Source organism: Saccostrea echinata, unplaced genomic scaffold (genome assembly GCF_033153115.1).
Source record: "Saccostrea echinata isolate AGI-Se365-2 ecotype Australia unplaced genomic scaffold, CSIRO_AGI_Sech_v1 ptg000009l, whole genome shotgun sequence".
Classification (NCBI taxonomy): Eukaryota; Metazoa; Mollusca; class Bivalvia; order Ostreida; family Ostreidae; genus Saccostrea; species Saccostrea echinata.
This window is the reverse complement of record NW_026889758.1, coordinates 4,696,186-4,722,586: the sequence shown is the minus strand read 5'-3', so window position 1 is coordinate 4,722,586 and position 26,401 is coordinate 4,696,186. Positions and strand designations below refer to the sequence as shown.

Below are 26,401 nucleotides of genomic sequence, written 5' to 3'. Positions count from 1 at the left end.
AAATTTAAGACAGATTACTAAATCTTACGATTATATGAGAAGAAAAATTTAATACATATTTTCATCATTTTCAATATGAAGACCACTTTTAACCAAAATTATCTAAAGGGAATGAAGTGCAGACATATCCAAATAAAATTATTCAAAAGTTGTTTTTCTGGTTAAGGGTGGTCTTTGGCAACAGTTTGTCATCGTTAGGTGGATACCTCAATATTTACTATATATTCTATACAAACTGGATAATTTTCAAATTTATCATATGAGGGAACTATTAACATTTAAATATCATTATTGTGTGATTTGGTTTTACGCATGTATAAACTAAGACTGTATGACAAAATTTTGGTTTAAAAATGTATTTAAGAAATCACTAGTAGAGTAGGCGAAAATGCCTATCAAATGCGCTATGGCTCTTTGATAACAAATTTTCCAATTTTATTTCGTTTGTTATACTTACCAGTCAAAAATATACATTAGGATAAATCAGATTCAAAAGCAATCTGAATTGGATGGAGGAAAAGAAAATTTTTCTTACCTCAAATTTTAAATTTCAAGAACAGCAATTTTTATCTGTCACTAGATCTATCCACCTCATACCATGATATACTATGTACATACACTGAGTGATTTGATTGATTGATTGTATGTTGTTTTACGTCCCATTCGAGAATTTTTCACTCATATAGAGACGTCACCATATACCGGTGAAGGGCTTCAAATTTTGACCTTTACTCGGCACTCAGGGCCATTGAGCAGTGAGAGATCTTTATCGTGCCAACGCCTGCCGTGACACAGGACTTCGGTTTTTAGGGTCTCATCCGAAGGACCTGCAACTTTCACTTCAAAGAGCCGGGCGCATGGCGAAGGAACAGTTGCTACCCATTTTTTATCGACTTAGGTCAGTCGCGACCGAGATTCGAACTCACGACCTCCCGATCACGGAGCGAGCGCACTACCGACTGAGCTACCGTGAACGGTCATTGAGTGATTTGAAAGTATATACAATAAATGTTCTCACTCGCAACTCGCCGGAGATGATCACATCTCTAACAAGCAAGAGGCCCATGGGCCACATCGCTCACCTGAGTAACTTTGGCCATGCTGTTCTTTACCAGATTTCCCCCCTTTTAATATACCTATTGTGGCCCCGCCCTACCCCCGGGGGTCAAAATTTGAACAATTTAGAATCTACACTACCCCAGGATGCTTCCAAATATGTCTCAGCTTTATTGGTCCAGTGGTTCTTGAGAGAAAATTTTTAAAGATTTTTCTTATGTATTTCAATGTAAAACTTGGATTCCCTATTATGGCCCCGCCCTACCCCCAGGAGTCATGATTTGAACAGTTTATAATCTACACTACCCCAGGATGCTTCCATATAATTTTCAGCTTTTCTGGCCCAGTGGTTCTTGAGAAGAAGATTTTTAAAGATTTTTCCTATATATTTCAATGTAAAACTTGGATTCCCTATTGTGGCCCCGCCCTACCCCCGGGGGTCATGATTTGAATAATTTAGATTCTTCACTACCCCAGGATGCTTCCATAAAAGTTTCAGCTTTTCTGGCCCAGTGGTTCTTGAGAAGAAGATTTTTTAAAGATTTTTCCTATATATATCAATGTAAAACTTGGATTCCCTATTGTGGCCCCGCCCTACCCACAGGGGTCATGATTTGAACAATTTAGAATCTACACTACCCCAGGATGCTTCCATATAAGTTTCAGCTTTTCTGGCCCAGTGGTTCTTGAGAAGAAGATTTTTAAAGATTTTTCCTATATATTTCAATGTAAAACTTGGATTCCCTATTGTGGCCCCGCCCTACCCCCGGGGGTCATGATTTGAACAATTTAGAATCTACACTACCCCAGGATGCTTCCACATAAGTTTCAGCTTTTCTGGTCCTTTGGTTCTTAAGAAGAAGATTTTTAAAGATTTTTCTTATGTATTTCAATGTAAAACTTGGATTCCCTATTGTGGCCCCGCCCTACCCCCGGGGGTCATGATTTTAACAATTTAGAATCTACACTACCCCAGGATGCTTCCATATAAGTTTCAGCTTTTCTGGTCCTTTGGTTCTTAAGAAGAAGATTTTTAAAGATTTTTCTTATGTATTTCAATGTAAAACTTGGATTCCCTATTGTGGCCCCGCCCTACCCCCGGGGGTCATGATTTTAACAATTTAGAATTTACACTATCCAAGGATGCTTCCACATAAGTTTCAGCTTTTCTGGCCCAGTGGTTCTTGAGAAGAAGATTTTTTAATGACCCCACCCAATTTTTGTCTTTTCTTGATTATCTCCCCTTGCAAGGGGACTTGGCCCTTTATTTTAACAATTTACACTCCCCTTCACCCAAGGATACTTTGTACCAAGTTTGGTTAAAATTGGCCCAGTGGTTCTTGAGAAGAATTTGGAAATGTGAAAAGTTTACAGACGGACGGACAGACGGACGGACAGACGGACGGACGGACGGACGGACAGACGACGGACAACGGGTGATCAGAAAAGCTAACTTGAGCTTTCAGCTCAGGTGAGCTAAAAAAAAACTATTTACACAGTATTCATATAATTAATTATTTACAAAACACTTAAGAACTGGAACACTGTCATCTACATCTCTCAGATAGAAATTACAAAAAGTAGATTCTTGGCTCCAATCTGCAGAATCTAAAATTGATTTAATCGATGCACCATTAAATAAAGCCCAAGATGGACTTATTGCTCTTGTACTATGTCCTTTCACTTTTGATTTTTGTTTCTTTTCATAAGCCATATGTATTGTCTGAACAATCCATTTTGAAATGGTCTGAGAAGTTACAGCTTGATGTGGCTCAAGTAAACTCAAAAATAATTTATTGCCATCTGTTTTAAGTTTTTCTTTATGAGCTTCTGTTTTCTTCAAATAGAAAAACAAAGATCTCTTTGGATCCAATAACTTGTTTTCTGAAAATGTGGGAACAAATATTTTTGTTCCAAAGTGGTTGAGTCTGTCTTGCTTTGCCAAACCTTCTCTGACGAAAGTAACTCCTTTTCGTCTGAACATTGACAAATCCTTCACCCAGTCTGTGAGATTGTAGATCACTGCATCTCCTGAAAGTAGTTATAGCAATCAGAAAAACAGTTTTGTATGTCAAATGTTTCAAAGATGCACTTTTTATAGGTTCAAAAGGAGAAACTTGCAACATATCAAGAACCGTTGGTAAATCCCACTCTGGGACTAGTCTAACTTTTGGTGGTCTGGAGTTGAAGACTCCTTTGATAAGTCTGATGATGTAAGGGTGTTGACCTACTGAAACGTTGTCTATTGGAGGTAGTACTGAGGACAGCATTGACCTGTAACCTGCAATAGTTCTATACTGAAGACCGTTGGTATACAGATCTGTCAATAAACTAGCTACTTCAATTAAAGAGGCTGAATAGGGATCAATTTCCCTTGAACTTCACCAGCTACTGAACTGCTTGAATTTACAGGATTAATCTTTTTGTGTTCCTGATCGCCAACTTGCTGCCAAAAGGGTTCTAGTGTCTTTAGAAAACCCTTTCTTTTTGAAACCTCTGTCGATAGAAGCCATGCAGTTAGCTGAAACATTTCTGGATTTGGATGATAAATTTTTGTGTATGGTTGTTGAAGTAAATTTGGAATGTTCGGAAGTCTTTTTCGTATTGAGATTAAAAGCTGAAGTAGATCAGTGTACCAAGGTCTCCTTGGCCAATAGGGAGCTATCAGAATTACTTGATAATTGAATTGTCTGATGTGCTGAAGAACTCTTGGAATCAGACAAATCGGAGGGTAAGCATACAGAAACAACCCCTTCCAAGATAATGTCAGGGCATCCAATGCATATGCTTGGCTGTGAGGAAACTAAGTGCAAAAGATTTGAGTTTGGCGATTGTGAATAGATGCAAACATGTCTATCAGAGTTTGACCCCATAACTGAAAAATTCTGTGAACAATTTCTTTGTTCAGCATCCATTCTGTTTGTCTGATCTTGACCCTGCTCAAATGATCTGCCAAAATATTTGATTTTCCTGCTATGTGAACAGCTTTCAGCTTGATATTCTGACTTATCGCCCAGTTCCACAAATTCCACGTCTGATAAAAAAGACGTGGAGATTTGTTTCCTCCCTGTTTATTGATGTATTGAACCACTGTTGTGTTGTTGCATCTGATCAAAACTGTTCTGTTTTGAACTTGTTTTTGAAAATGTTTCAGAGTTAAAAACACTGCTTCCATCTCTAGACAATTGATATGAAGACTTTTGTGACAATTGTCCCAATTTCCTTGAACTATTTGATTGTTTAGGTGACCCCCCACCCTGTCAAGGATGCATCTGTCACCCCAATTTCTTCCATTTGTAAAGATCTGCCCTTGGAAATGTTCACTGAATATAACCACCATTGCAGATGTTGTATTAGATGTTGTGTAGTAGGAATTATTTTCTCCAAATCTAGGGAACTTGGTTTCCAAAAACTTAGTAAATGCAACTGAACAGGCCTCATATAAAGGCGAGCATTTGGAATGAGATCTATGCATGACGCAACTATTCCCAACCATTGGAGAAAATCTTTGGATATATTCTGACCCTAACAATTGGGTTGATTGTACCAATTTTATCAACCTGTCTTGAGATGGAAATACTATTTTTTTTATCTGAACAAAAACAAAGCTCCCAGGTACAGAATTTCCTGAGTGAGTTCTAGACAAGATTTCTCTTTGTTGATTATGAAACCTAGTGAAACCAATAGATTCAGGCACTTCTGTCGATCTTGAAATAACATTTCCTTTGATTGGTTTACTATAAGCCAGTCGTCTAGGTAAACTACTAGACGAATATTGTGTGTTCTCAAAGATGCTGCTACTACAAACACCATTTTGGTGAAAACTCGAGGTGCTGATGTTGGTCCGAAACACATTGTTTTCCATTGAAAACATTGGTTTTCTACACAAAATCTTAGAAATTTTCGGTGTTTTGAAAATATTGGAATGTGTAGATATGCATCTGTTAAATCGATTGAAATTGCCCAATCGTTTGGTTTCACTAGATTTAACACCTTGTTTAAAGTGTCCATTTTGAAATGTTGCTTCTTGAGATACTGGCTGAGGGGTCTCAAATTTATGATGGGCCTCATTTTCCCACCCTTTTTTGGGACAAGAAAAAATGTACTGTAAAAACCTGTTTGACTCTCCTGATTTGAGAAAGGCTCTATTGCATTTTTTTCCCTAATAAATCTTCCAACTCTTTTAACAAACAATGTTTTTGTATTTGTGGAATCATTGTTTTCTTTACCCCTAGAAACTGATGTTTTTGAAGAAATTCCAGTTTGTAACCCTCTTTGATTATTGACAATTCCCAACTGTCTTGAGTTACAAGAATCCAATTTCCTAGAAAATATTTGAGATGACCCGCCAACTGGTATCTCGGGAAGCATTGCAATTTTGGTTACCTGTTCTAATATCCAGTCATTTACTGGATTTCTTTGGGATCCGAAAGGAACCAATTTTGTCTACTGTAGCAGACGTAGACGTGTTTCTTGAATTGTCCTCTCTTGGTTTGTAATCATAAGACCGTCTTGAGAAATTGGATCTCTGAGTAGATGTTCTGTTATGAATAACAGCAGTTCTGGGTTTTTTAAAATTTCCAGAGTTGTCACGGGCATTTTCTGAAAATTTTCGTTTTTGATTTTTTTTAATTCCACTCTGGAATTAAGTCCTTAAGAGAATCTTTCTGCTCTTTCCTTTTTTTAGTTTCTCTTCTAATTTCTTGCCAAAAACACCATCTTCTAAAAGAGGCAGGGAAATAATTTTGCTGTGAATATCTTTCAAAGTATATAATCCAGAGCATCCTGACAGGCTATAGAATTCAGCAATGTTCCTAGAGCTTGCTGCATGTAGCTTAGTGAAATAATACCCATACGGGCAGCCATCTGTCCCTGATATACTAGGGTTTCAATAATTTTATAAGGTTGGGAAATTAAATGCTTACTTTTTCCCCAACCTTTGGCTTTATTCCCGAGTTTTTTCCTCAACATTGGTTTCAAGATATCATTTAATCCTGGAACCTGTAGAAATGCTGAGGAGTCTGGATGAACAGGAAAACATTGTCTATATTCATCTCTATAAGCAGACAAGCGTTCAGGATCAGCAATTCTCAAGATTTCCTCATGAGTTTTGTCCAAAACTAATCCAGTCTTTTCTTCCTCTGAAGAGGAAACACTGCCAAAATATCAGAGTTTTTGTATGTTCGTCACTTTTATTTATCAAGTTCTGAAATCTATTGTTGTTGCTGTCCAACTTATGTTGATTGCTATCAATATCAAGGGCAGCAATAGACTCCTCTTGTACTGAGGATTCATTATTCCCTAATAGCTCACTGACTTCTCTAACACTAGGAGCTAATCATATCAGGCACACTTAATGCCCCTTCAATTTGGACTTGACTTTCAAAAGGTATAATCGGACGCCTTCCATATGAATCGTCGTCCAAATTTGATACCCTTGGCTCAGGTCTCCGCGTGGATAAACCATCTGTATCTGAGGAACCCTGCGAAACCTAACAAACACAAAGTACGCATATTATATAAATTATTCGACTTGAATCTCTGAATCAATAATTTCAAATGATCTGGTGTGATTGGTTCCTTTTTCACAACAGGCTTGGAAGTCTCTCTTATTGCACCCTTCTTTGTTGATTTCACTAAAGCAGATTCACATGGATCTTTTATCCTGCTAGCTGATGGGCCCAGCTTATGGAATGTGTAGCTAATTGAATTTTGCTTGATGATTTGCAATCTTTAGTGATAGAGATTATGTATAGAGCCACGTGTTCATCCGTTGTGGGTAATGCAGAAATAGAAGGCAGAAAAGCGCCGCACCATCGACATAAAGCGTTGAATGCGTACCTGTATTGACTTAATGTATTCCCTGCTCTTGATTTAAGATTAATTTGAAACTAGAACAAAGTTCTTCTCATGGTGTATAAGGATCCTCAATCAACTGACTAAATACCGACTAAATAGATGTATCAGGACCATATATCAACTGCAATACATCTAACCAATATAAACAATATGGTGTACCAGGGCCCCAGCTCATCTGCAATACACCTCATATACATGCTGAACTCGACATGAGTTTATCGACAGACTTGAGCGTTCTGTTTTTAAGACCTTGCGTCCAACTTTACTGCCAGTATCCCAGAAGTGAAATTTCTTCACCCAAACAAACATGCTTTGTTATCACCCTGAATAAGTATGTCTGTACATTCATTGAATAGTAAAGCATCTTTAACATACCATCTATACGTCATATCTTTATCAAAAATAAACGGTCAAAAAACAGCGGAGGGCCAGTTTGGAACAATTAGGACCCCGAAAGCTTTACAGACTATTAGATGAAATATATGGAGATAACGAACAGTATTCAAGCTCAAAAGTCCATTAATCAATACAAAATAGGAGCAGAGCAAACATGGACCTCCAAACATCAGAGGTGGGATCAGGTGCCATGGAGGAGTGAGCATCCCCTGCCGACCGGTCACACCCGCCGTGTGCTCCTTGTCATGATCGGGAAATAACGGAAAAATGCGTCGACAATTCAGTGTGTAAATAATGGCCTAACAATTAGTGTCAAAAACGTCAGTCAGCATTTGACTCAATGATAAATTGTATTTGCTGACAAGGTCATTGTATCGACCATAGAACTTACGAAATGATGACTTTAAACGAGACAACTGATATTCTTGTTTCATCAACTTATTTGTCAATAATTCACCTCGTTTTAGAAATTGTACATACGTAGAGCATGCTCTTGCGTATCGAATCAACTGAGAGATATATACCCCGTATGCAGGTGATGAAGGTATATTGCTGCATAAGTAAGGGAAGTTGACGATTGAAAAGTTAAAGTCATCACGTTTATCATAAAGCTTGGTTGTTGGATTACCATTAACGTCTTTTTCAAGTAAAATATCCAAATATGAAACAGATGTGTCAGACTCTGTGGTATCTTTTATCTCAAGTTCACAAGGATATATCGTATCGACATAAGAATGGAAATAGCCATTGTTAATTGACAATACGTCGTCGATATATCTAAATGTCGAGTTGAAGACCACAGCAAGTGTTTTCTTCTTTTCACGTACAAGATTTTGGACAAATTTTGCTTCATATGAATACAAAAAAAGGTCTGCTAATAACGGGGCGCGATTGGTACCCATGGGAATTCCAATAGATTGTTGGAAGACCTGGTCTCCAAAAACCACATAGATATTGTCAATCAGAAACTCAAGCATCTTTTTAATGTCAACTTCAGAGTACTTGTGTGTACAATCAGAATGTTTTTTAACAAAATAATTTTGCAAATGACCAATGACAAGGTAAGTATATTTACGAGTTCCATTTTTATTGAAAAAGCAGCTGTCAATGATATCAAAAAGCCTGGACTTTAATTTATCGTGGGGAATGGTTGTGTATAAAGTTGAAAAGTCGTAAGTTTTAAAGCTGTTGATTTTGGTAAAATCTTGTGATTTCAAATTTTCCAAAAGTTCCTTGGAATTTTTAAGTATCCACATCTGATTTACACCACTTCTCGAATATATTGTTGCACAGTACTCTTGAAGTTTCTCCTTCACCACTGTTAATATCTTAGTGAGGAGTAAAGATAGAGGCTTGGTTGAACATTTACTGGAACCCGCTATGATGTTTAATAGCGCGAACTACTAAGTGAATAGCGGGTACTGACCAATTGTTTTCGTGTTCCCAGTTTTGGGTAAAACAGTCAATAGCTTCTGGGCCAGGATTCCAAAATTTTGAATTATACCGTCCCAACTTACAATTATTATAATTTGCAAATCTGTCAACAGTAAAAGTTCCGAACAAATTAACGAATTCAAAAAATGTTGCAGTAACACCCCAATCATCGTGATCTATGATATTACTTAGAAAATCAGCTTTATCATTTTCTAGTCTGGGAATCCATTGTATGTCCATTGAAATTTTTCTGTTCTACACATATCTTGAAAATATTGTAAGCAAGAGATTGTAATTGATGTTTCATACTACCAGACTGAACAATTTTTACAGAACTCTGGTTATCAGTGAAACATTTTACTTCTTTATTCACCAAACTATCTTTAAATGAAGCTAAAGCTAATCAATCGCTCGAAGCTCTCTCCAAAAAGAGTTCATACCCTTCTCAAACTCTTTCCACATTAAGTGAAAAAATTTTGAATCAACTTCAACAGTGTAAGCTCCTGATGCTAGACTACTCGCATCGGAGTAAATGATGACACTTTTCTTTGTAGGTATGTGTAAGTACCTTGTTTTTTTCTGAGTAAATACATTGTAACCAAAATTTATATTCATTTAGAACTTCGTTCTTGTGTGTGAATACAATAACATCGTCCCATGACTTTCTAGATGCTATCTCTATAGAACAGAATCTGGTCATTATACTACATATGTTTCCCAATACTGGTGACATTGACCTAATCTTTCCGACCACTCTTGCCAACTCTCTGGCCGTCACTTTAGGAAAACTCTTCACTAGTTTCTGCAAAGAAGCGACTGTGTCGTCAAGACGTGGGCACTGAAATAGAAAATGACTTTGAATCCCAAGAAATTCCTAACCATTCTAAATTCTGGGTAGGGTAAAATACAGATTTTTCAAAATTAATAAGTAGCCCAAATTCTGACAAACTCTTTTGAATGAATTCAGAAACTGAAAAAACATTCCTATTTAGATGGGGCAAACACAAAACAGTCATCTAGGTAAAGTACTATTTTTATACCCCTCTTTCTCCAGAATTTAACAATAGGTCTTAGGCATTTTGTAAAAATGAATGGAGCGGATGACAAACCAAACGGGAGCACGGTATAACAGTAATACTTGTCGTTCCATGAGAACCCGAGATATGGAAACTTTCAGAAATATCTATATGGTGATAGCCAGATTTGAGATCGAATTTTAGACAATAACAATCTATTTCAAAATAATCCAGGGCTGTTTTCCAATCTTCAAACTTTCTTCTCATATTTCACATAATTATTCAGTCGACTCAAATCTAGTATCTGTCTCTTTTTTGACCTGTTTTCCGCGACGCTGAGAGGGCTTTTAATATATGATCTGTATGTAACTTCTACAACACAACCTGTCTTAATTAACTGGGATATTTCTGATGAGACAAAGTCAGCGTTAATTCCTGCAGATTTGTTATTTTGAAAAATCATAGACGGTGTAACGGAAATAAAAGGAATTTCATAACCAGACTTTCAAAATATAAGGAAAAACCCTAATTTCTTCCCATTTACTGTAATGTCTTTTTAAACTGTGTTTTATACTACTTTCCGTTTTACTCTTTTGAATCTTTTCGTGATTACAAGTCAAATAACCTGTATACTTATCATTGATTTTGAGTGGTCTTTCCCTTTGGGCAGTTGGACTTCCAGTGCCCTGTTGCAAAACACTTGAAACAAACGTCGTATGGCATAGGCTGTCTCCTTGACTGCTTGTTTCTGCCCTGGCCATAGAGAAATGGCTGTTGTTGCTGCTGTTGAAATGCAGGAAGGGGCTGAAAAGTACTAGAAACCCAAGGAAAAGCCATTTGAGCTGGAGATCCCGCTGCTGCCGCTGGTGGCGTTTTTTGTGTCCCATAAGGCTGAAATCTCTTGTTTTACTTCTGGTGTCTGAGGGCCCTGTTTTCGGCGCTGCGAATCTTCTTTTCGTCATCATAGTTGTCTGCTATCTCGTTACTTTGGTATTCGTTGACAGTTTTCCACCCGGCCGGAGAGGAATCAGCTATGCGTATATGTTTGTGACGCGTTTTCAATTTTTTACTTAAGTCGGAATTAATTTTCAATGATTCAGAATCCTTCAAGTCAAAGGCTCTTGACTCCAGCTTCTCTAAGCCCTCTAACAATTCGGCATTAAATTCGAACTGAATTCGGTTACCTTCGGACTTTATCTTGTGTAGAGAATTTTCTTGAGTTTCTTCGAAATAGACTCGGGCTGTTCCGTTTTTAACTGCCCGAGAAAGTTTTGAACTGAGACTGTATTACTCCCGTGAAGAGTTTAACAATGTCCAAGATTTACCATGAAGAAATCCATCCTGTGCTGTCTTTTGGTAATTTATCTGTATCTAAAGTCAGCTCATCGCCCGAATCGCCCAAATTACGTGGAAATAGAGAGTGAAAAAAGACGTGTTATCTGCACTGAAAAGAGCCTTCGAATGGCCATAGAACTTTCAACGCTAACAGCAGTCAGTTAAAACCCGTGCAATGAATATTTAAATGTCACCTGACAAGGTGACCAGTATTACAGCCAATAGATTTCAGATATAAATAAACACGAACACGTGTTATTCGAACCTTTGATAAATACATGCCTCAAGCGCCCTCCGAAGTATGGAGAGAATAAGTAATCAGAGTATATACATACGAATTAAAGCATAAAGCATTGGAATTTGAAAAAGTAGGAGTTTCTTTAATATGAATGATTCTTTTATACAAAAAAAATTAAAGTTTAATACTTTGGATTTTTTTTTAATTTTTGAATTTTGAGTCTACTTTTAGAAACGAATCCATGCAAAGAAAGTGACTTTAACCTCATTGTTTGGCATGTCAAAAGTTGCAAATATTCGATCTTTTCCATTTGTAGTGTATAATTTTTATTTGTATTGTATAATTTTTATTTGTATTGTATAATTTTTATTTGTATTGTATAATTTTTATTTGTATTGTATAATTTTCCATTTGTATCGTATAATTTTTATTTGTATTATAATTTTCCATTTGGATTCTATAATTTTCCATTTGGATTGTATAACATTTATTTGTATTCTATATTTGTATTCTATATTTTCCATTTGTATTGTAAAAAAAATCATTTGTATTGTATATTTTTTTTATTTGTATTGTATCCGAGGATTGTTAATTTATTTCGTTACGAAGTAAAAAGTATAAAGTGTTCAAAACGATCGGGGTGTGTCAGGTGCCCAACACAAACTTAGTCTGGAACCCTTCCCACAATTCCGTCCTCGCACTCTACTGGGCTCTTCTATTTGCGTGCATGCTAAGGGACGACCATTTGATTCTCGAAGGGGGGGGGGGGTCCGAATCCGATTATTTATTTTCGTTCTCTCGAAGGAGAGAATATTTATTTCCAATATGACCTGAGACAAGGAGAAAAAGGAAAAGAAAAAGAATCTGCCCAAACCCGAAAATTCAGTTTCTTTGGAAAGGGGTGGGTTGGTGGGTGGTTGGTACACTGTACCACCACTCAAGGTCAATTTATTTATTTTCTCAGTCAACATTTCTAAGGACAGATTATTTATTTGTCATCTGAAAGCCCCCCCCCCCCTTTTTAAAATCCAATGACCGTCCTCTAACATGCACGCAAATACATATGAGCCCAGTTTGCTTTGAGCACCCGGAACATCTCGCTCGTTTTCAACCCGACACAGGAATGAAATCTTCGTAACGTAACAAACAAACAATCCTCGGATACAATACAAATGAAAAATTATCGCATACAAATAAGAAATTTTACAATACAAATAAGAAACTATACAATGCAAATGGAAAATTATAGAATACAAATGGAAAATTATAGAATGCAAATAAGAATTATACTATATAAATGAAAAATTATACAATACAAATCGAAAATTAGAGAATAAAATTAAAATTATACAAATGAAAAATTATACAATACAAATGAAAAATTATACAATACAAATCGAAAATTATACAATGGAAAAGATCGAATACTGCAACATTTGACATGCCATATTATTGATGTATAGAACCATCTTAACAAAATAATTTTGGGGGGTAAAATAAGATGATTCAGCAACCTTATTTTACCTCATTTAAAATATAAAAACAGCAATAATTGTGTAGTACTTCTAGACCTGGGAAATTCTTTAATTGTCTGTCAAACTTCCAAATAATACACATGCGCGGACCTAGAAGGGGGGGGGGTTGTCGGGGGTCCGGACCCCCCGTCCCCCGGAATTTACAGAGTTATTAAAGTATATGCTAAAGCAAGGTAAAAATGGCATTGGACCCCCCACCCCCCTAGAAAACGTGGAAATCACCACGAAAAATTTCTTTTGTTTCAACAAACATTTTGAAATAGACTTTAACGCGTTTTTTTTTTTTGTCAAGAAATTTCTGGATTGGAATTTTTTTTTTGACTGGGGTGGACCCCCCTGGAAAAAATTCCTGGATCCGCGCCTGATACATTTGACATACTATGTTTCAATTACAAGAGGAAAGGATTACCTGCGTGTATGGCTAACGAAATTGAATTGAATATATAATGATATGGATGTACTCTGTCGAAATAATAGTTACGGTTTTCACATAATGGACAGAACATTCTTTAATCAAGCGTTGTAACAAAAAGCGTTTTAATGACTCCGAAGTACCACTTTATGTAACGTTGCTTTTGTTTAATCTAAAAAAAAAATTCAAAAAAATTCTTTGTCGGTGATATCAATCTTTTGGAAATTATATTTATTCTTTTCATGTTTTGTTTCAAACATATTAAACTATCTTTTATATTGTAAAAAAAGTGTCATAATATAGCGGTTTCTGTGGCGTAGTCGGTAGCGCTTTGAACGTTCTCGGGATCCTGAGTTCGATCCCTAGCGGGCAATAAGATTTTGGAACGCAGTTCGCAATTCAAAAACGGCTGCATTCTAGAACGCAGTTCGAAATTCAAAATTGTGTGAAGTGGTCTGAAATTTTAAGGGTAGGGTGCTAGTGGTCATCACAACTTCTATTAAAAAAAGCGGATCTTCCTAGCGTGGGTGCTGACAGCGACACGTTTTCTCTAGAAAAGGAAGCTGTGCACCATATATATCGCCATTACACCAGAGACTACACTTAGTATAAATGCTTTACAAGTATACCATGCGAAAATGGGTATTGATTATACAGAGATAAAATTACAGGAGGCATAATTGGCGAAGAACAAACTCAGATCAGCCAGTACAAACTGACTTAAGCTATTGACTCAGATCAGCCAGTACAAACTGACTTAAGCTATTGACTCAGATCAGCCAGTACAAACTGACTTCAGCTATTGACTCAGATCAGCCAGTACAAACTGACTTCAGCTATTGACTCAGATCAGCCAGTACAAACTGACTTCAGCTATTGACTCAGATCAGCCAGTACAAACTGACTTAAGTTATTGACTCAGATTTCGCGAATACGATAATATCTTACCACTGAGACAGACATATTTATTTTGGGTGGAGCATGGCTGCCAGGTTCTGTCAAGAACTCCAAAATTATTTTTTTCAATGGCCAGGCAGTTTTGGGGATTGTCCTTCATATCTACAACAACCAATATATTTCAAAACTGTTTACATTCGTAAAATTATATAAAAAAAATTTAATATACATGTATATATAACAGCTAAAACTGAAGATGATAATAGCATCTTTTATTTGCAAAACGTTTCAAACCCTTTATGAAAGCGTGGGCGGATCCAGCCAGGGTTAGGATATGCTGACCTCCTCCCTTTGAGTTATCAGCTGTTAAATTTACGTGATAACATTGCCTATATTAACCCCCCTCCCCCCCCCCCCCAAAAAAAAAAACAAAACAAAAAAAACAAAACAAAAACAAAGGAAGGAAGAAGGACATCATCGGACTTGAGGAAATTTCCGAGCCTAAAAGAAAGCCATTTCCCAAGTCCTGTTACAGAATCATAGATTGATTGTGGTTTTACGTCCGTGCAAGATTATTTCACCAGAGACACTTCCGGATGCTGGTAAAGGGCTTCAAATTTAGACCTTTACTCGGCACTCATGGCCATTAAGCTGTGAGGGATCTAAGCGTGTCAACGTCTGCCTCTGTTTTTAAGGTCTCATCCGAAAGACCCACATCTTTCATTTCGAACCACCAACGCTTGGCAAGGAATAGGTTGCTACCTATGTCGATATGTCGCAGTAACAAAATGAAAGATAATACGTACTTGATTTTTACATGTGACCAAATTTTATTCATACACTACTACAAAACCCTTATTTCACTATTCTACAACAAAAGTTGGGGTGGGGGTGGGGTGGGGCAAACGGCCTTTCAATTAACATTTCATAAAGTAAAAAAAGTGGGGGGGGGGAGCCCCCCCCCCCCCGTTGCTACGTGCCTGTTTCTGTAGAATGGTAAAAACATATTTTGTTTATCGACTATAACCGAACAACTCCCTTCTCCTGACTGATTTTGTTTACCGACCATAACCGAACAACTCCCGTCCAATGACCCATCGATATATCGGGTTTTTTTTAACTGGAATGGGGGTATCTTATAATGTTATAAGTAAAATCTTTTGCTGGTTATGACACCCTGCAAAATTAGCCTGTCCTTTGGCCCACTTACGACCAAGTTACCAATAAGTGCATTATATGCATGCATACCTATGTCTGTCCAGCGATCTAAAACGTGTCTATACAGGGCAATCCACACATCTATTTTTGTACTTGGAGACAACCTGTTAAATGGAGGCTTATTTGTATCATTACGGGTGATCACCGCCATCTCCAGTTTTTTATCCCGGCAGTCCTGGTGAGCTGTGTCCCAGTCTTTTCGAGTATAGTGTGGATTTCTGAATTCTGTCCCAGTGTCAGTCCCTGTTTGGAAAAAGCTTTGTTTATTGCATAATTTTAATACTATGATGACAAAAAGATAGAGTGTAGACCAATCATTAACATATTGCATGACATAAATTCACATATGTGAGAAAAAAATCCGATTTCCAGTACCATTTACAGGTATCCAATGCTATATTTTTAAATATCTACAACATTTTTAAAATTATTATTTCCTTTGTATCAATGGTTTTGTTACAACTGAAATGGAAATTGGATAACGGATTCAAACAAAGATTATATTGAAGGGACAAAAACGTAAATAGCGTGATGACAAAAAGTTGTACTGTTTTGACAGAGGACCATCTTCTGCTGCGAGCAGTCGTCCACCTTCCATGCTATTCTGCCAGCGTTGATTTCTAGGTAAGTGCATAATTGGTTGTCCTTCAGTTGCTCCTTAGCTATGTCATCTGCTATCTCTGTTTCGTTTACTGCAAATCATAAACGATTATAGATCCATTACTTTATATGTCTTATGAGATTTATTTAGTTAAATGATTTTAAAAGATTCTCAAAGGGTACCACAAGGACACTCCCTACTTTAAATCATTTCGTACAGTCCAGACGGATGTCAGTTAATTATCTTTAGGATGAAATCAACAGCTGATTAATTTCCTCTTTAGATGATGACCCGTTACTATTAAGCTATTTAAAACGTAGCGAAATACTTTGCATATACCATTACAATTGTTCAGTCTTTAAAATAAAATTAATAAAATAATTTTAAGTAAGTCACCATGGAAAATGAAGTTTAATTGTATGAAACAATCTGTGTTACTGTTCGTTTTGATCTGAATTTCTATGAAAGTGAGCGCAATGAAAAATCTGTGTAAAAACATGTAAAGTTGCAGCTCCATCTAACAATTCTAAATGAAAACATGTCATACAGAACCTGAAAAAAATATCAGCAAATAGAATGTATTGACAAATAAAACTTTGTGGCGTTCATTAAAATTGCTTAACGTTCTAGCGACTTCATTGTCAGAAATAACAAGGCCAACACTTATGGTACGTTTAGGTAATAAAAAAAAGAAAATATGATGTTGTTTTGTTTTGCCATAGAATACTAGGCAGTCTTTTTACAGCTCAATTGTAGAATTGAGGAAATAGAAAAAGGATTACACTGTAGTTATGGGATAAGGCTTAAACTGGAAATGAATACAATGGCGATCAAGCATTGCCAACAATTCTTTATCTTTCAGTGTGAAATTGCATCAGAAGCTTTTAATGAGTACAAACATGCATCATTTGGACGGCAAAGCAAATATCAATCTGTAGTGCACAAAGTTAATTGGGTAAATTGTTTACCTCATTAATGCTAATTTTTCAAATTGATATTACTCGTTTATCGTTATTCACGTAATCAACAAATACTTTATTGCTAAATATGTTAAAGATACAAAAAAGTCAAACTTTTTATGCAAGTGAAGAATATTTATGGATTCATTATCTGAATTACTATTGTGGTTGGTGATTTTTGGAAAATTGCACTTATTGACATTACATCTGATTGATGTTTTTTTCTATAGAGGTAGTAGGGATTTCAGTCTCTCCTATTTGCCTGGCAGGTCATGAGTTCATTTGAAGTTACACACAGTAACATAGACAAAAACATTCTTTTTTAAGGACTAACAGCTGGAGGCTTACTGACGGAGACGAGCCTTGAAGAAGTCAAGGCTCAGGGTCATTACAGTAGAGTTAGGAAGTGCATTCCACTCCCTGATGGTACGTGGGTAGAATGATTCCTTCCTCACTGAAGTTCGGCATGAAGGTATTTGGAATGCCAGAGTATTGTTGTTTCTAGATGTTCTGTCTTGAGTGCTAAGTTTCTTGCTAGTGTCAATCTGAACTTTGTTGTTAACCAGCTTGTACATGACACTAAGGCTGGCTATCCTTCGCCTCTCTTCCAGTGATGGCCATTCCAGATGACTGAGCATCTCGGTCACGGAGGAAGTGTTGTGATATCTATTGTGGACATACCGGGCTGCTCTTCTCTGAATTATTTCAATCTTTTGAATATCTGACTTTTGATGAGGATTTCAAGCCACACTGGCATACTCAACTGTTGGTCGTTGTAATGATTTACTTAGTATAAGTTTTCTCTTGAATTATATTAATTTTGTTAATTATGTTAATTGAATTATGTTAATTATATTAATGTTAATTTTGCTGATGTAAATGTTTCTTTTGAGAAAGCCAATGCTGCTGTTTGCCTTAGCACAGATGTTATTTATGTGCATATGTTATATTTATGGTCCTAACTCCACTTCGTCTGACAAGATGGCAACGCCAAGATATTTTGCTGAAGGAATATGGTCTTATTGATAGCCGTGTAGAATATAGTTCTTCTTGATGATTCTACGTTTCCTGGTGATGGTAAGCACATTACATTTTTCTGGGTGGAACTTCATGAGCCATTTATTTTACCAGTTTGCGAATTGGTTCAGGTTGTCCTGCAGCTTTCTCTGAATCCGTACTTAAGGCGATAGTCATGTTTGCCAAGGTATCATCAGCAAAGAGTCATACGGTCGATGAAAGACCATCCGGCATGTCCTTGAAATAAAAGAGAAACAGACTCGATTCGAGGACTGAACCTTGCGACACACCAGAGTCTACTGACACCTCTTCAGATGAATCCCCTTCCACGACTACACTTTGCTTTCAGTTGGTAAGGAAACTTTGGGTCCATTGTTTGGTCTTTTATTTCCAAAATGTTTCTGAAGACTTTGAAATATGGAGATAACGAACAGTATTCAAGCTCAAACGTCCATTCAAACAATACAAATCAGGAGAGAACAAACAAGGACCTCTGAAACATTAAAGGTGGGATCAGGTGCCATGGAGGAGTGAGCATCCCCTGCCGACCGGTCACGCCCGCCGTGTGCTCCTTGTAATGATCGGTAAATATCGGAAAAATCTGTCGACAATTCAGTGTGTAAATAGTGGCCTAACAATTAGTATGAAAAACGTCAGTCAGCATATGACTTAATGATAGATTGTATTTGCTGACAAGGTCATTGTATCGAACATAGAACTTACGAAATGATGACTTTAAACGAGACTGTTGATATTCTTGTTTCATCAACTTGTTTTTCAAAAACTTACCTCGCTCTTGCGTATCGAATCAACTGAGAGATATACACCCCATATGCTGGTGATAAGGGTATATTGCTGCGTAAGTAAGGGAAATCGACTATTGAAAAGTTAAAGTCATCAAGTTTATCATAAAGTTTGGATGTTAGACTACCATTGATGTCTTTTTCTAGTAAAATATCCAAAAATTAACAGATGTGTCAGACTCTTTGGTATCTTTTATTTCAAGCTCACTGGGATATATCGTGTCGATATACGAAGGGAAATAACTATTGTAATTTGATAATACGTCGTCGATATATCTAAATGTCGAGTTGAAGGCCACAGCAAGAGATTTCTTTTTCTCATGCATAAGATTATGAATAAATTCTGCTTCATATGAATACAAAAATAAGTCTGCTAACAACGGGGCGCAATTCGTATCCATGGGAATTCCAACAGATTGTTGGAAGATCTGGTTCCCCAAAAAACCACATAGATATTGTCAATCAGAAACTGAAGCATATTTTTAATATCAACTTCAGAGAACTTGTGTGTACAATCAGAATGTTATTAACAAAATAATTTTGCAAATGACCAATGACAAGGTAAGTAAATTTACGAGTTCCATCTTTATTGAAAAAGCAGCTGTCAATGATGTAAAAAAGCCTGGACTTTAATTTATGGTGGGGAATGGATGTATATAGAGTTGAAAAGTCGTTACGGTAAGTTTAAAATTATGTTATTGATTTTGGTAAAATTTTGTGATTTCAAATTTTTCAAAAGTTCCTCAGAATTTTTAACTATCCACATCTAATTTATACCACTTCTCAAATATACTGTTGCACAGTACTCCTGAAGTTTCTCCTTCACTGCTGTAAATATTTTTTTAGTGAGGAGTAAAGAAAGAGGCTTGGTATGCCTCACCTTATAAAATGCTTTTGAGAAGTCCATAATAAGGCAGTTATTCTGTTTTCCTTTGTGTTGATTGTGATTGCATCAATGAACTCTTTAAGGTGAGTTTTGCATGAAAGGCCTTGACGGAAACCATGCTAGAGGGGGTACATGATGTTGAAATCAGCATAGTTCTTCAAGTGACTATGTGCTCCATGATCTTCCTGAAGATGCACGTCAATTTGGTCCCATTTAGCATCCTTTGTATTTCCTGATATTTTCTCTTGTAACGTGTTTTTTTTCTTATCAATCCAGGAACGTGTCGTGTAATCTATGATTCATTTACTATTCTTAGTCCTGGCTAGCTTTATTGCTATATGCTCCTTGACACTTCCTTCTAGTGAATGTTGAAAAAGATCCTAGAGGCTATTGGTTGGAAGTGCAGTGTTCCTCATGGATTCAATGACAGTTAGTGCTTCTTTCATATCTTTCCTGGTCTCATCCTAGTTTGTCTTTGTGTACAATGGTATTTTACGAAGTCGTTGTTGTATTCTAGCTGGTATGACGTCTACTTCAACAAACACAACAGACATCATGACCTGAATTACTTGGCATGGTCTCAACCCTGTTGACAGTGGATGAATAGTTTATCACAACTAAGCATAGTGTGTTCGTTTCTCTTGTCGGAGTGAAGAACGTCTAATATAGTCCAATAGTAAATTGATCGTAATTCTTCTGCTTCAAATGTTGGAAATATACATCAGTAGTTTTAGCTAGAATTTTTTCTGGTCTGATGAGAATCTTTGTTTCATCTCCGAAAATGGACAAAAACTTGTGTACCTCACTTACATGGACAAAATTTACAAAATATACTTAGCTCATACACCTTACCTACCAACTACCATTTGACTCATATTTTAAAATTTATGGATATTAATTTTCCCTCTATACTTTCATGCATGCGCAACCAAGGATTGAAGTCCGATTTTAGTTTTTTTTTTTTTTTTTGCGAAGTTGTTCATTATTTCATTTTTCGATCATCCTAGAATTTGGTAAGGATACGGAAATTTTGTGTTTAATCTTACCCACCCACCTCCTGTTTTAGAACATACAAGTGCTGTATGTTTTATAGGTATTTCTTGATTTTTTTCTGTTTTGTTGTTTTTTATGCCTCTGTATCAAAGATTCGGGGTATATAGTTTTTGCCCTGTCCTTCCGTCTAGCTGTCTGTTTGTCCGCAAAAACTTTAACATTGCCCATAACTTTTGATTGGCTGGAGCTATGGCATTCATATTTCACACGTGTATTCCTTGTGACAAGACCTTTCTTTGGGTACTGTCATATTTGACCTTTTGACCTTGGAGTTTGACCCAGTTTTGAAAAATTTTACTGAATTTTAACCTTAGCCATAACGGTTGATGCTAGGGCTTTCATACTTCACATATGTAATCCTTGTGACAAGATCTTCCTTCGGATAACTTTGACCCTTTGACCATGACCTAGAAGTTTGACCTACTTTTGGAAAACTTTAACCTTGGCCATAACATTTGAACGGTTGTTGCTAGAGATTTCATACTTCACATATGTAATCCTTATGACGAGACCTTCCTTAGGACATCAACAACTTTGACCCATTGACCTTGGAGTTTGACCTACTTTTGAAAAACTTTAACCTTGGCCATAACTTTTGAACGGTTGGTGCTAGGGCTTTTATACTTCACATATGTAATTCTTGTGACAAGACCTTCGTTTGGATACCATCGACATTGACCTTGGAGTTTGATCTACTTTTGGAAAATTTAAACCTTGGACATAACTTTTGAACGGTTGGTGCTAGGGCTTTCACATTTGAAAGGCCTATTCCTTGTGACAAGACCTTCCTTTTAATACCAACAATTGTAATTCATTGACCTTGACCTTGGAGTTTGACCTACTTTTAAAAAACTTAAACCTTGGCCATAACTTTTGAAAGATTGGTACTACGGCTTTCATATTTCACATGTGTATTTCTTGTGAGAAGGCAATTCCTTGGGCATCATTAATTTTTGAGCTTGACCTTGATGTTTGACATACTTTTGAAAACTTTAATTTTTTCCATATCTATTCAATGGTTGCTTCTAGGGCTTTCATATTTCAAAGGTATATTCCTCAAGACAAGCACTTATTTTGGATACCAACATTTTTGATATGCATTTGAGAAAGTTTAACCTTTGCTATAAGTTGCGATACGGGGGCATCAGTGTTTCACAAACACACCTAGTTTTTTGGTTTGGTTCAACGTCCCTACCAGATTACGTCCACAAGAGTCTGCAGTTTTATCAAAAAGGTGAAAATAAATGAGATACAGGCATAAATCCTACCAGTGAGCTGGCATAAATCCTACCAGTGAGCTTCGCGAGCGTAACGAACGAATCGACAGGAAGGTAATGATTCCAATCGCTAAGTGACGTCACACATTTTCAATGGCGGATGGTTAAGAAAGAGATCAATGAACAAAAAAAAAAGGAATGAAATGAATGTTTGGGGTAACTGAAAGTTAAAAAATGTCTAGAATTAATTAACACTACAGATGTGATGTTTGATTGTAGTTAAATAGCGAATGAGAGAAAATCGGGAAAATTCTTTGTCATCATATTTCTCGCTCGCTTCGCTTACTGGTTGGATTTATGCCTGTTTCTCATTTATTTTCACCTTTATATTGATAAAATTGCCGACTACTGTGTTACTTCGCGACTTGTTTGCATTTATAGCTGGCGAATCTGAGATAAATTACGTCTGAATTTGTGATTCGGACAGAAACGCGAGTATGTAGCATTATTTCATACTATAAATAATATAAACTGCGAAATATATTAATAAACTGCACAATATTGACAACTCACGCAGTTTATAGACCGACATAGCTTGTTCATCACCACATGCGTCTCGTTTGTGTCCTGGGCATGGGATGGTACATTGTGAAACTTCTAAAGAGACTTGGGAAACAATATCTAGGCAGTAGCAGAAGCCTTTCTGCAATAATTAAAAAAGAGCGAAAAATAAATTATGTACATACATATAATATTAAAAATACAACACAATAACACAAATATGAAATGAAAGTGTAATAAATCAATAAAACTAGTCCCTTTCCTCAAAACTGGATTTCGAAGGGTGTATGTCTTTAATTAGTCTCACACTTCTTAATTCATGATAAAAGATGTTATACCATAAGTCCAATCCAATCTCTCTTCTCTCCACAGAAAACTGCGCAGTGCACAACAGAATTCGCTGTTTCGTTTTGGTTTAAGTTTTTCAAGTACATTGCTACAGAGTCGATTGTGTAGCATCCTGTAAAACAAAGATCATGTAAAAGTATAAAGTTTATGGACTTATAAGATCTACATCTCTTATATTATGTTAATTGAGGAATCCATGTCTATTTTTTTTTGGGGGGGGGGGATGCCAAATTTAGTTATTAACTAAGCCCGTCATGAACAAATTATCCCATTTCCAGTTGTCGTTAATGCCGCTGGCATACCCAACAAAGTAGACAATAATTTCTTATATTTACATTCATATAGTCGCATGCGTAGCACAGTGGTTAGAGCGTTTGCTTTAGAGTCGCGGAGTAAGGAGTTGATCCTTACGTCGCGGGTTCAAATCCCACTGTAGGACGTGAAGACCGATCCTTCAGATGAGACCGTATAAACTGAGGTCCCGTGTCGCAGTAGGTGCTGGCACAAAAAAAAAATCCTTCACTGCTCAATGGCCCTAAGTGCCCAGCATAGGTCAAAATTTGCAGCTCTCCACCGGCAAGTGGTGGCGACTCCATATGAGTGAAAAATTCTCGAAAGGGACGTTGAACACCAAACAAACAATACAAATATTCATATGTGAAATAAAAATCTTAATGTGAATTTTAAAAAAATGCTCTCTTATAGAATTACGGAATCCCTGACTACTTGATTATGTATGCCAGGACATTAAGGGCAGTTGGAAACGTGGGAGAATTTGTACACCATACCTCTGACCGATCAGCATCAAAGTAATAAAAAAAACCTTGATACAAGAAAGTACTTTATTGCCCATTTAGATTTTTAATACCCCTAATATGATACTTTATAGTGCAAAAAGGTCACACAATTTTTTTTACGTGCATGAATTTTCAGGATGAATTTTCAAAAAGTTTAAAACATTATTCACACCATTTTACATTAAAAAAGATTATATTAACTGCAATGATTACATTTGGGAAAATATGGTAAAGGTTAAAGTGAATTAACTAAAACTCAAATTTTAAGTGCAAAAAGGTCAAACGGTGTTCAGTAGAATGCACATAGGCCACTTCCCAAAAAATACTTATAACTCATATCACGAATGACATACATTAAATGTGTTTTTATTACAGTGTGTCCATGGCAACCGGGTATCTTTATGCTGTTCTTTATGCAGTGATATCAAAAGATCATTTTCTTTGTAATTAGATATCAATTAAACTTAATGATGTATATGTTAGTTCATTTTGACATAATTTTGGATCCAGCGTAGATATCTTTCAAAAGTTGGAAAAGTTTTTCATTATCATCCCGTCTTATCACCCATCCTTTAGAGAGAATACACTCCCATCTTTTTAGAAAATGCTATATCGTGAGCTAAAACACGTACCAAAGTTTCAATAAAACACACACTGTCTTTAGCCGCCTATCCAGTATTTATACTAGTAGTGAAAATACAATAATGAGCCTTGAAAAATGTACCAGAGCTCCAGTAAAACGCTGACTCTGTACCTGTCTATTAGGTATAGTGAGAATACAATTATGGAGCTTAGATAACATACCAAAGTTCCAATAAAACATGCTGAGTCTGTAGGCACCTGTCCAGTAGGGGTCAGGGTCTGTGATACTGTCCTCCAGTTCCGTTAATGATGATGACGTCAGTTTGTCTACATTTACAAGGAGTCCCAACCCGTCCTTCCTACAACTGGACTCGGCATCCTCCCACGTTCTGTAGGCTGACTGCGGAAATATCTCTTGTTTGGTACCGAAAACTGGGTACATACAAGTAAAATGTAAATGTCCACTCATTTTATAATTCCTTAGTGATTTTTGACCGACTTTGATTCATTTAATCTTAAGTTATCAAAGTTATTAAAGTGTCCTTTACCAAACTTAGATTTTTTTTTATCAATTTGAATCTGTATAGGTTAATTGTATCCGACAAAATTTTTATCTAGACGCAATTATTGGTTGCCCGTAATGGGCATTAACATACCGTTGAATAAGGTTGTATGCTAACCACAATTAACTAAGAATTACAACTATAGTATATACTTTGGACAGACAGAAAAGCAGATCATGAAGCCAATGTCTTATCCTCATAAAATAATCATTTATATTTATTAATTTGGTAATATTTTCAGATTATCGAATTGTGCAATATTAATTAGATTTTTTTATGTATCGGGCTCAGTTTATCAATAAAATGTTACAGTTGGTTCAATGTTTGCGGATAGAAAGGATTTCAGAAGCCTAAACAAACTTAAGAACAACAACAAAAGCAAGATAAATAGATAAATAAATTTCCATACCTAAAGGTGTTGTCCACAATGAACATAGAATTGTAACAGTCTTAACTATATACATAATTAGGCCACATTAGTGTATACCCTGTGCTAACATCATACAATAATTATTAAACATCTTCTTTATGCATTCTTGGGTCGTAAAACCGGAACGATAACACTTCAAACTGCATTGTGTTTTGCGTCCCTGTCGTGGTAAAGGAAACAACAGTTCCGGAAAACTTCCTATCGAAAGGAAGGGCTGTGGCATATCGCCCTGATCACTATGCCGGACTGGAATTCCAGTTTTTACTGTCTCGCCATTTGCATAAGTTGCAACCACAAAATTTCTTGTGCTTTAAGGAGACTTCAGTTGAATCGTGTTTAGAGACGTTTTTCCTGTTGCTGTACACAGAATGGATATACACACTGGAATAGTGTTTTTCTTCCTTACTAGCTTTGTTTCATTTACAAGCTATGTGCTCACCACAAAATGCTGTTTTTCCTCAGAATTTTTTTTCGGGGCGGGGGATAATTAGGTCACATACTTGAAAGAAAAACGGAGAAGAAATTTACTAATCGATTAGTTTATAAGCACTATTATCCTCAACACACTTGTCGATGAAAGGACAAACATATTCTTATGCCTTTACTTCAAGTATTAGTGCGTGGAAAGAAAAGGATTAATATCTAAAATCTGTTTTTATTCCAAAGCGGCGGATCCAGAAGTTCATGTAGGGAGATGGGGGTGTTTTGGGGCCTTATGATCGAAGGGGGAGAGTATGGAAGAGTGTGTCCCCTCCCATAGGTGATGGTTCGTGGGGCCTCCCCTGAAAATTTTTTTAAAGAATGGCTCCAAATGGTACATTTTCCAGCATTTTAGACTGATTTTTTCAGCCTTTCTTAGTGACTACTTTTTATTTTTTATTTGGCGGCTGCCAAATAACTTTCTGCTTGCCGCCACATAAATAATTGGCGACCGCCAGAAATTATATTGCAGATAATGATATTCCAGATAAATTTATGATGGCCGCTAGCAACATCTTTTTTATTTGGCGGTCGCCAGTTATTTATGTGGCGGTCACAAGATAATTACCGGTATTTGGCGGTCGCCAGATAAATTTTTTTTTCTACTTTGCATCTACCGGCTTCCGTAAATTTATCAAAATCAGAGAAATTGCTTTTGCTTTCGAAGCATCAAAATTTAACTTTAATTATAACTTTAATTATAAATTC

The 26,401-nt window shown here is 36.4% G+C and overlaps 1 protein-coding gene and 1 pseudogene across 1 annotated transcript in view; both read right to left on the bottom strand.

The window, feature by feature from the left end:
- LOC133183185 (mucin-17-like) overlaps positions 1-25,298 on the bottom strand; it is a 37,997-nt gene extending 12,699 nt beyond the window's left edge. The window contains exons 1-7 of the mRNA XM_061318135.1: positions 25,193-25,298; positions 24,443-24,652; positions 22,832-22,953; positions 22,506-22,635; positions 15,945-16,088; positions 15,427-15,639; positions 14,230-14,340 (exon numbers count right to left, since the gene is read on the bottom strand). Coding sequence (XP_061174119.1) covers positions 14,230-14,340; positions 15,427-15,639; positions 15,945-16,088; positions 22,506-22,635; positions 22,832-22,953; positions 24,443-24,652; positions 25,193-25,247 — 985 coding nt within the window. The 5' untranslated portion in view covers positions 25,248-25,298. The remainder of the gene's footprint in view (positions 1-14,229; positions 14,341-15,426; positions 15,640-15,944; positions 16,089-22,505; positions 22,636-22,831; positions 22,954-24,442; positions 24,653-25,192) is intronic.
- LOC133183958 (uncharacterized) lies at positions 2,562-10,723 on the bottom strand (annotated as a pseudogene).
- Positions 25,299-26,401: the final 1,103 nt, after the last annotated feature.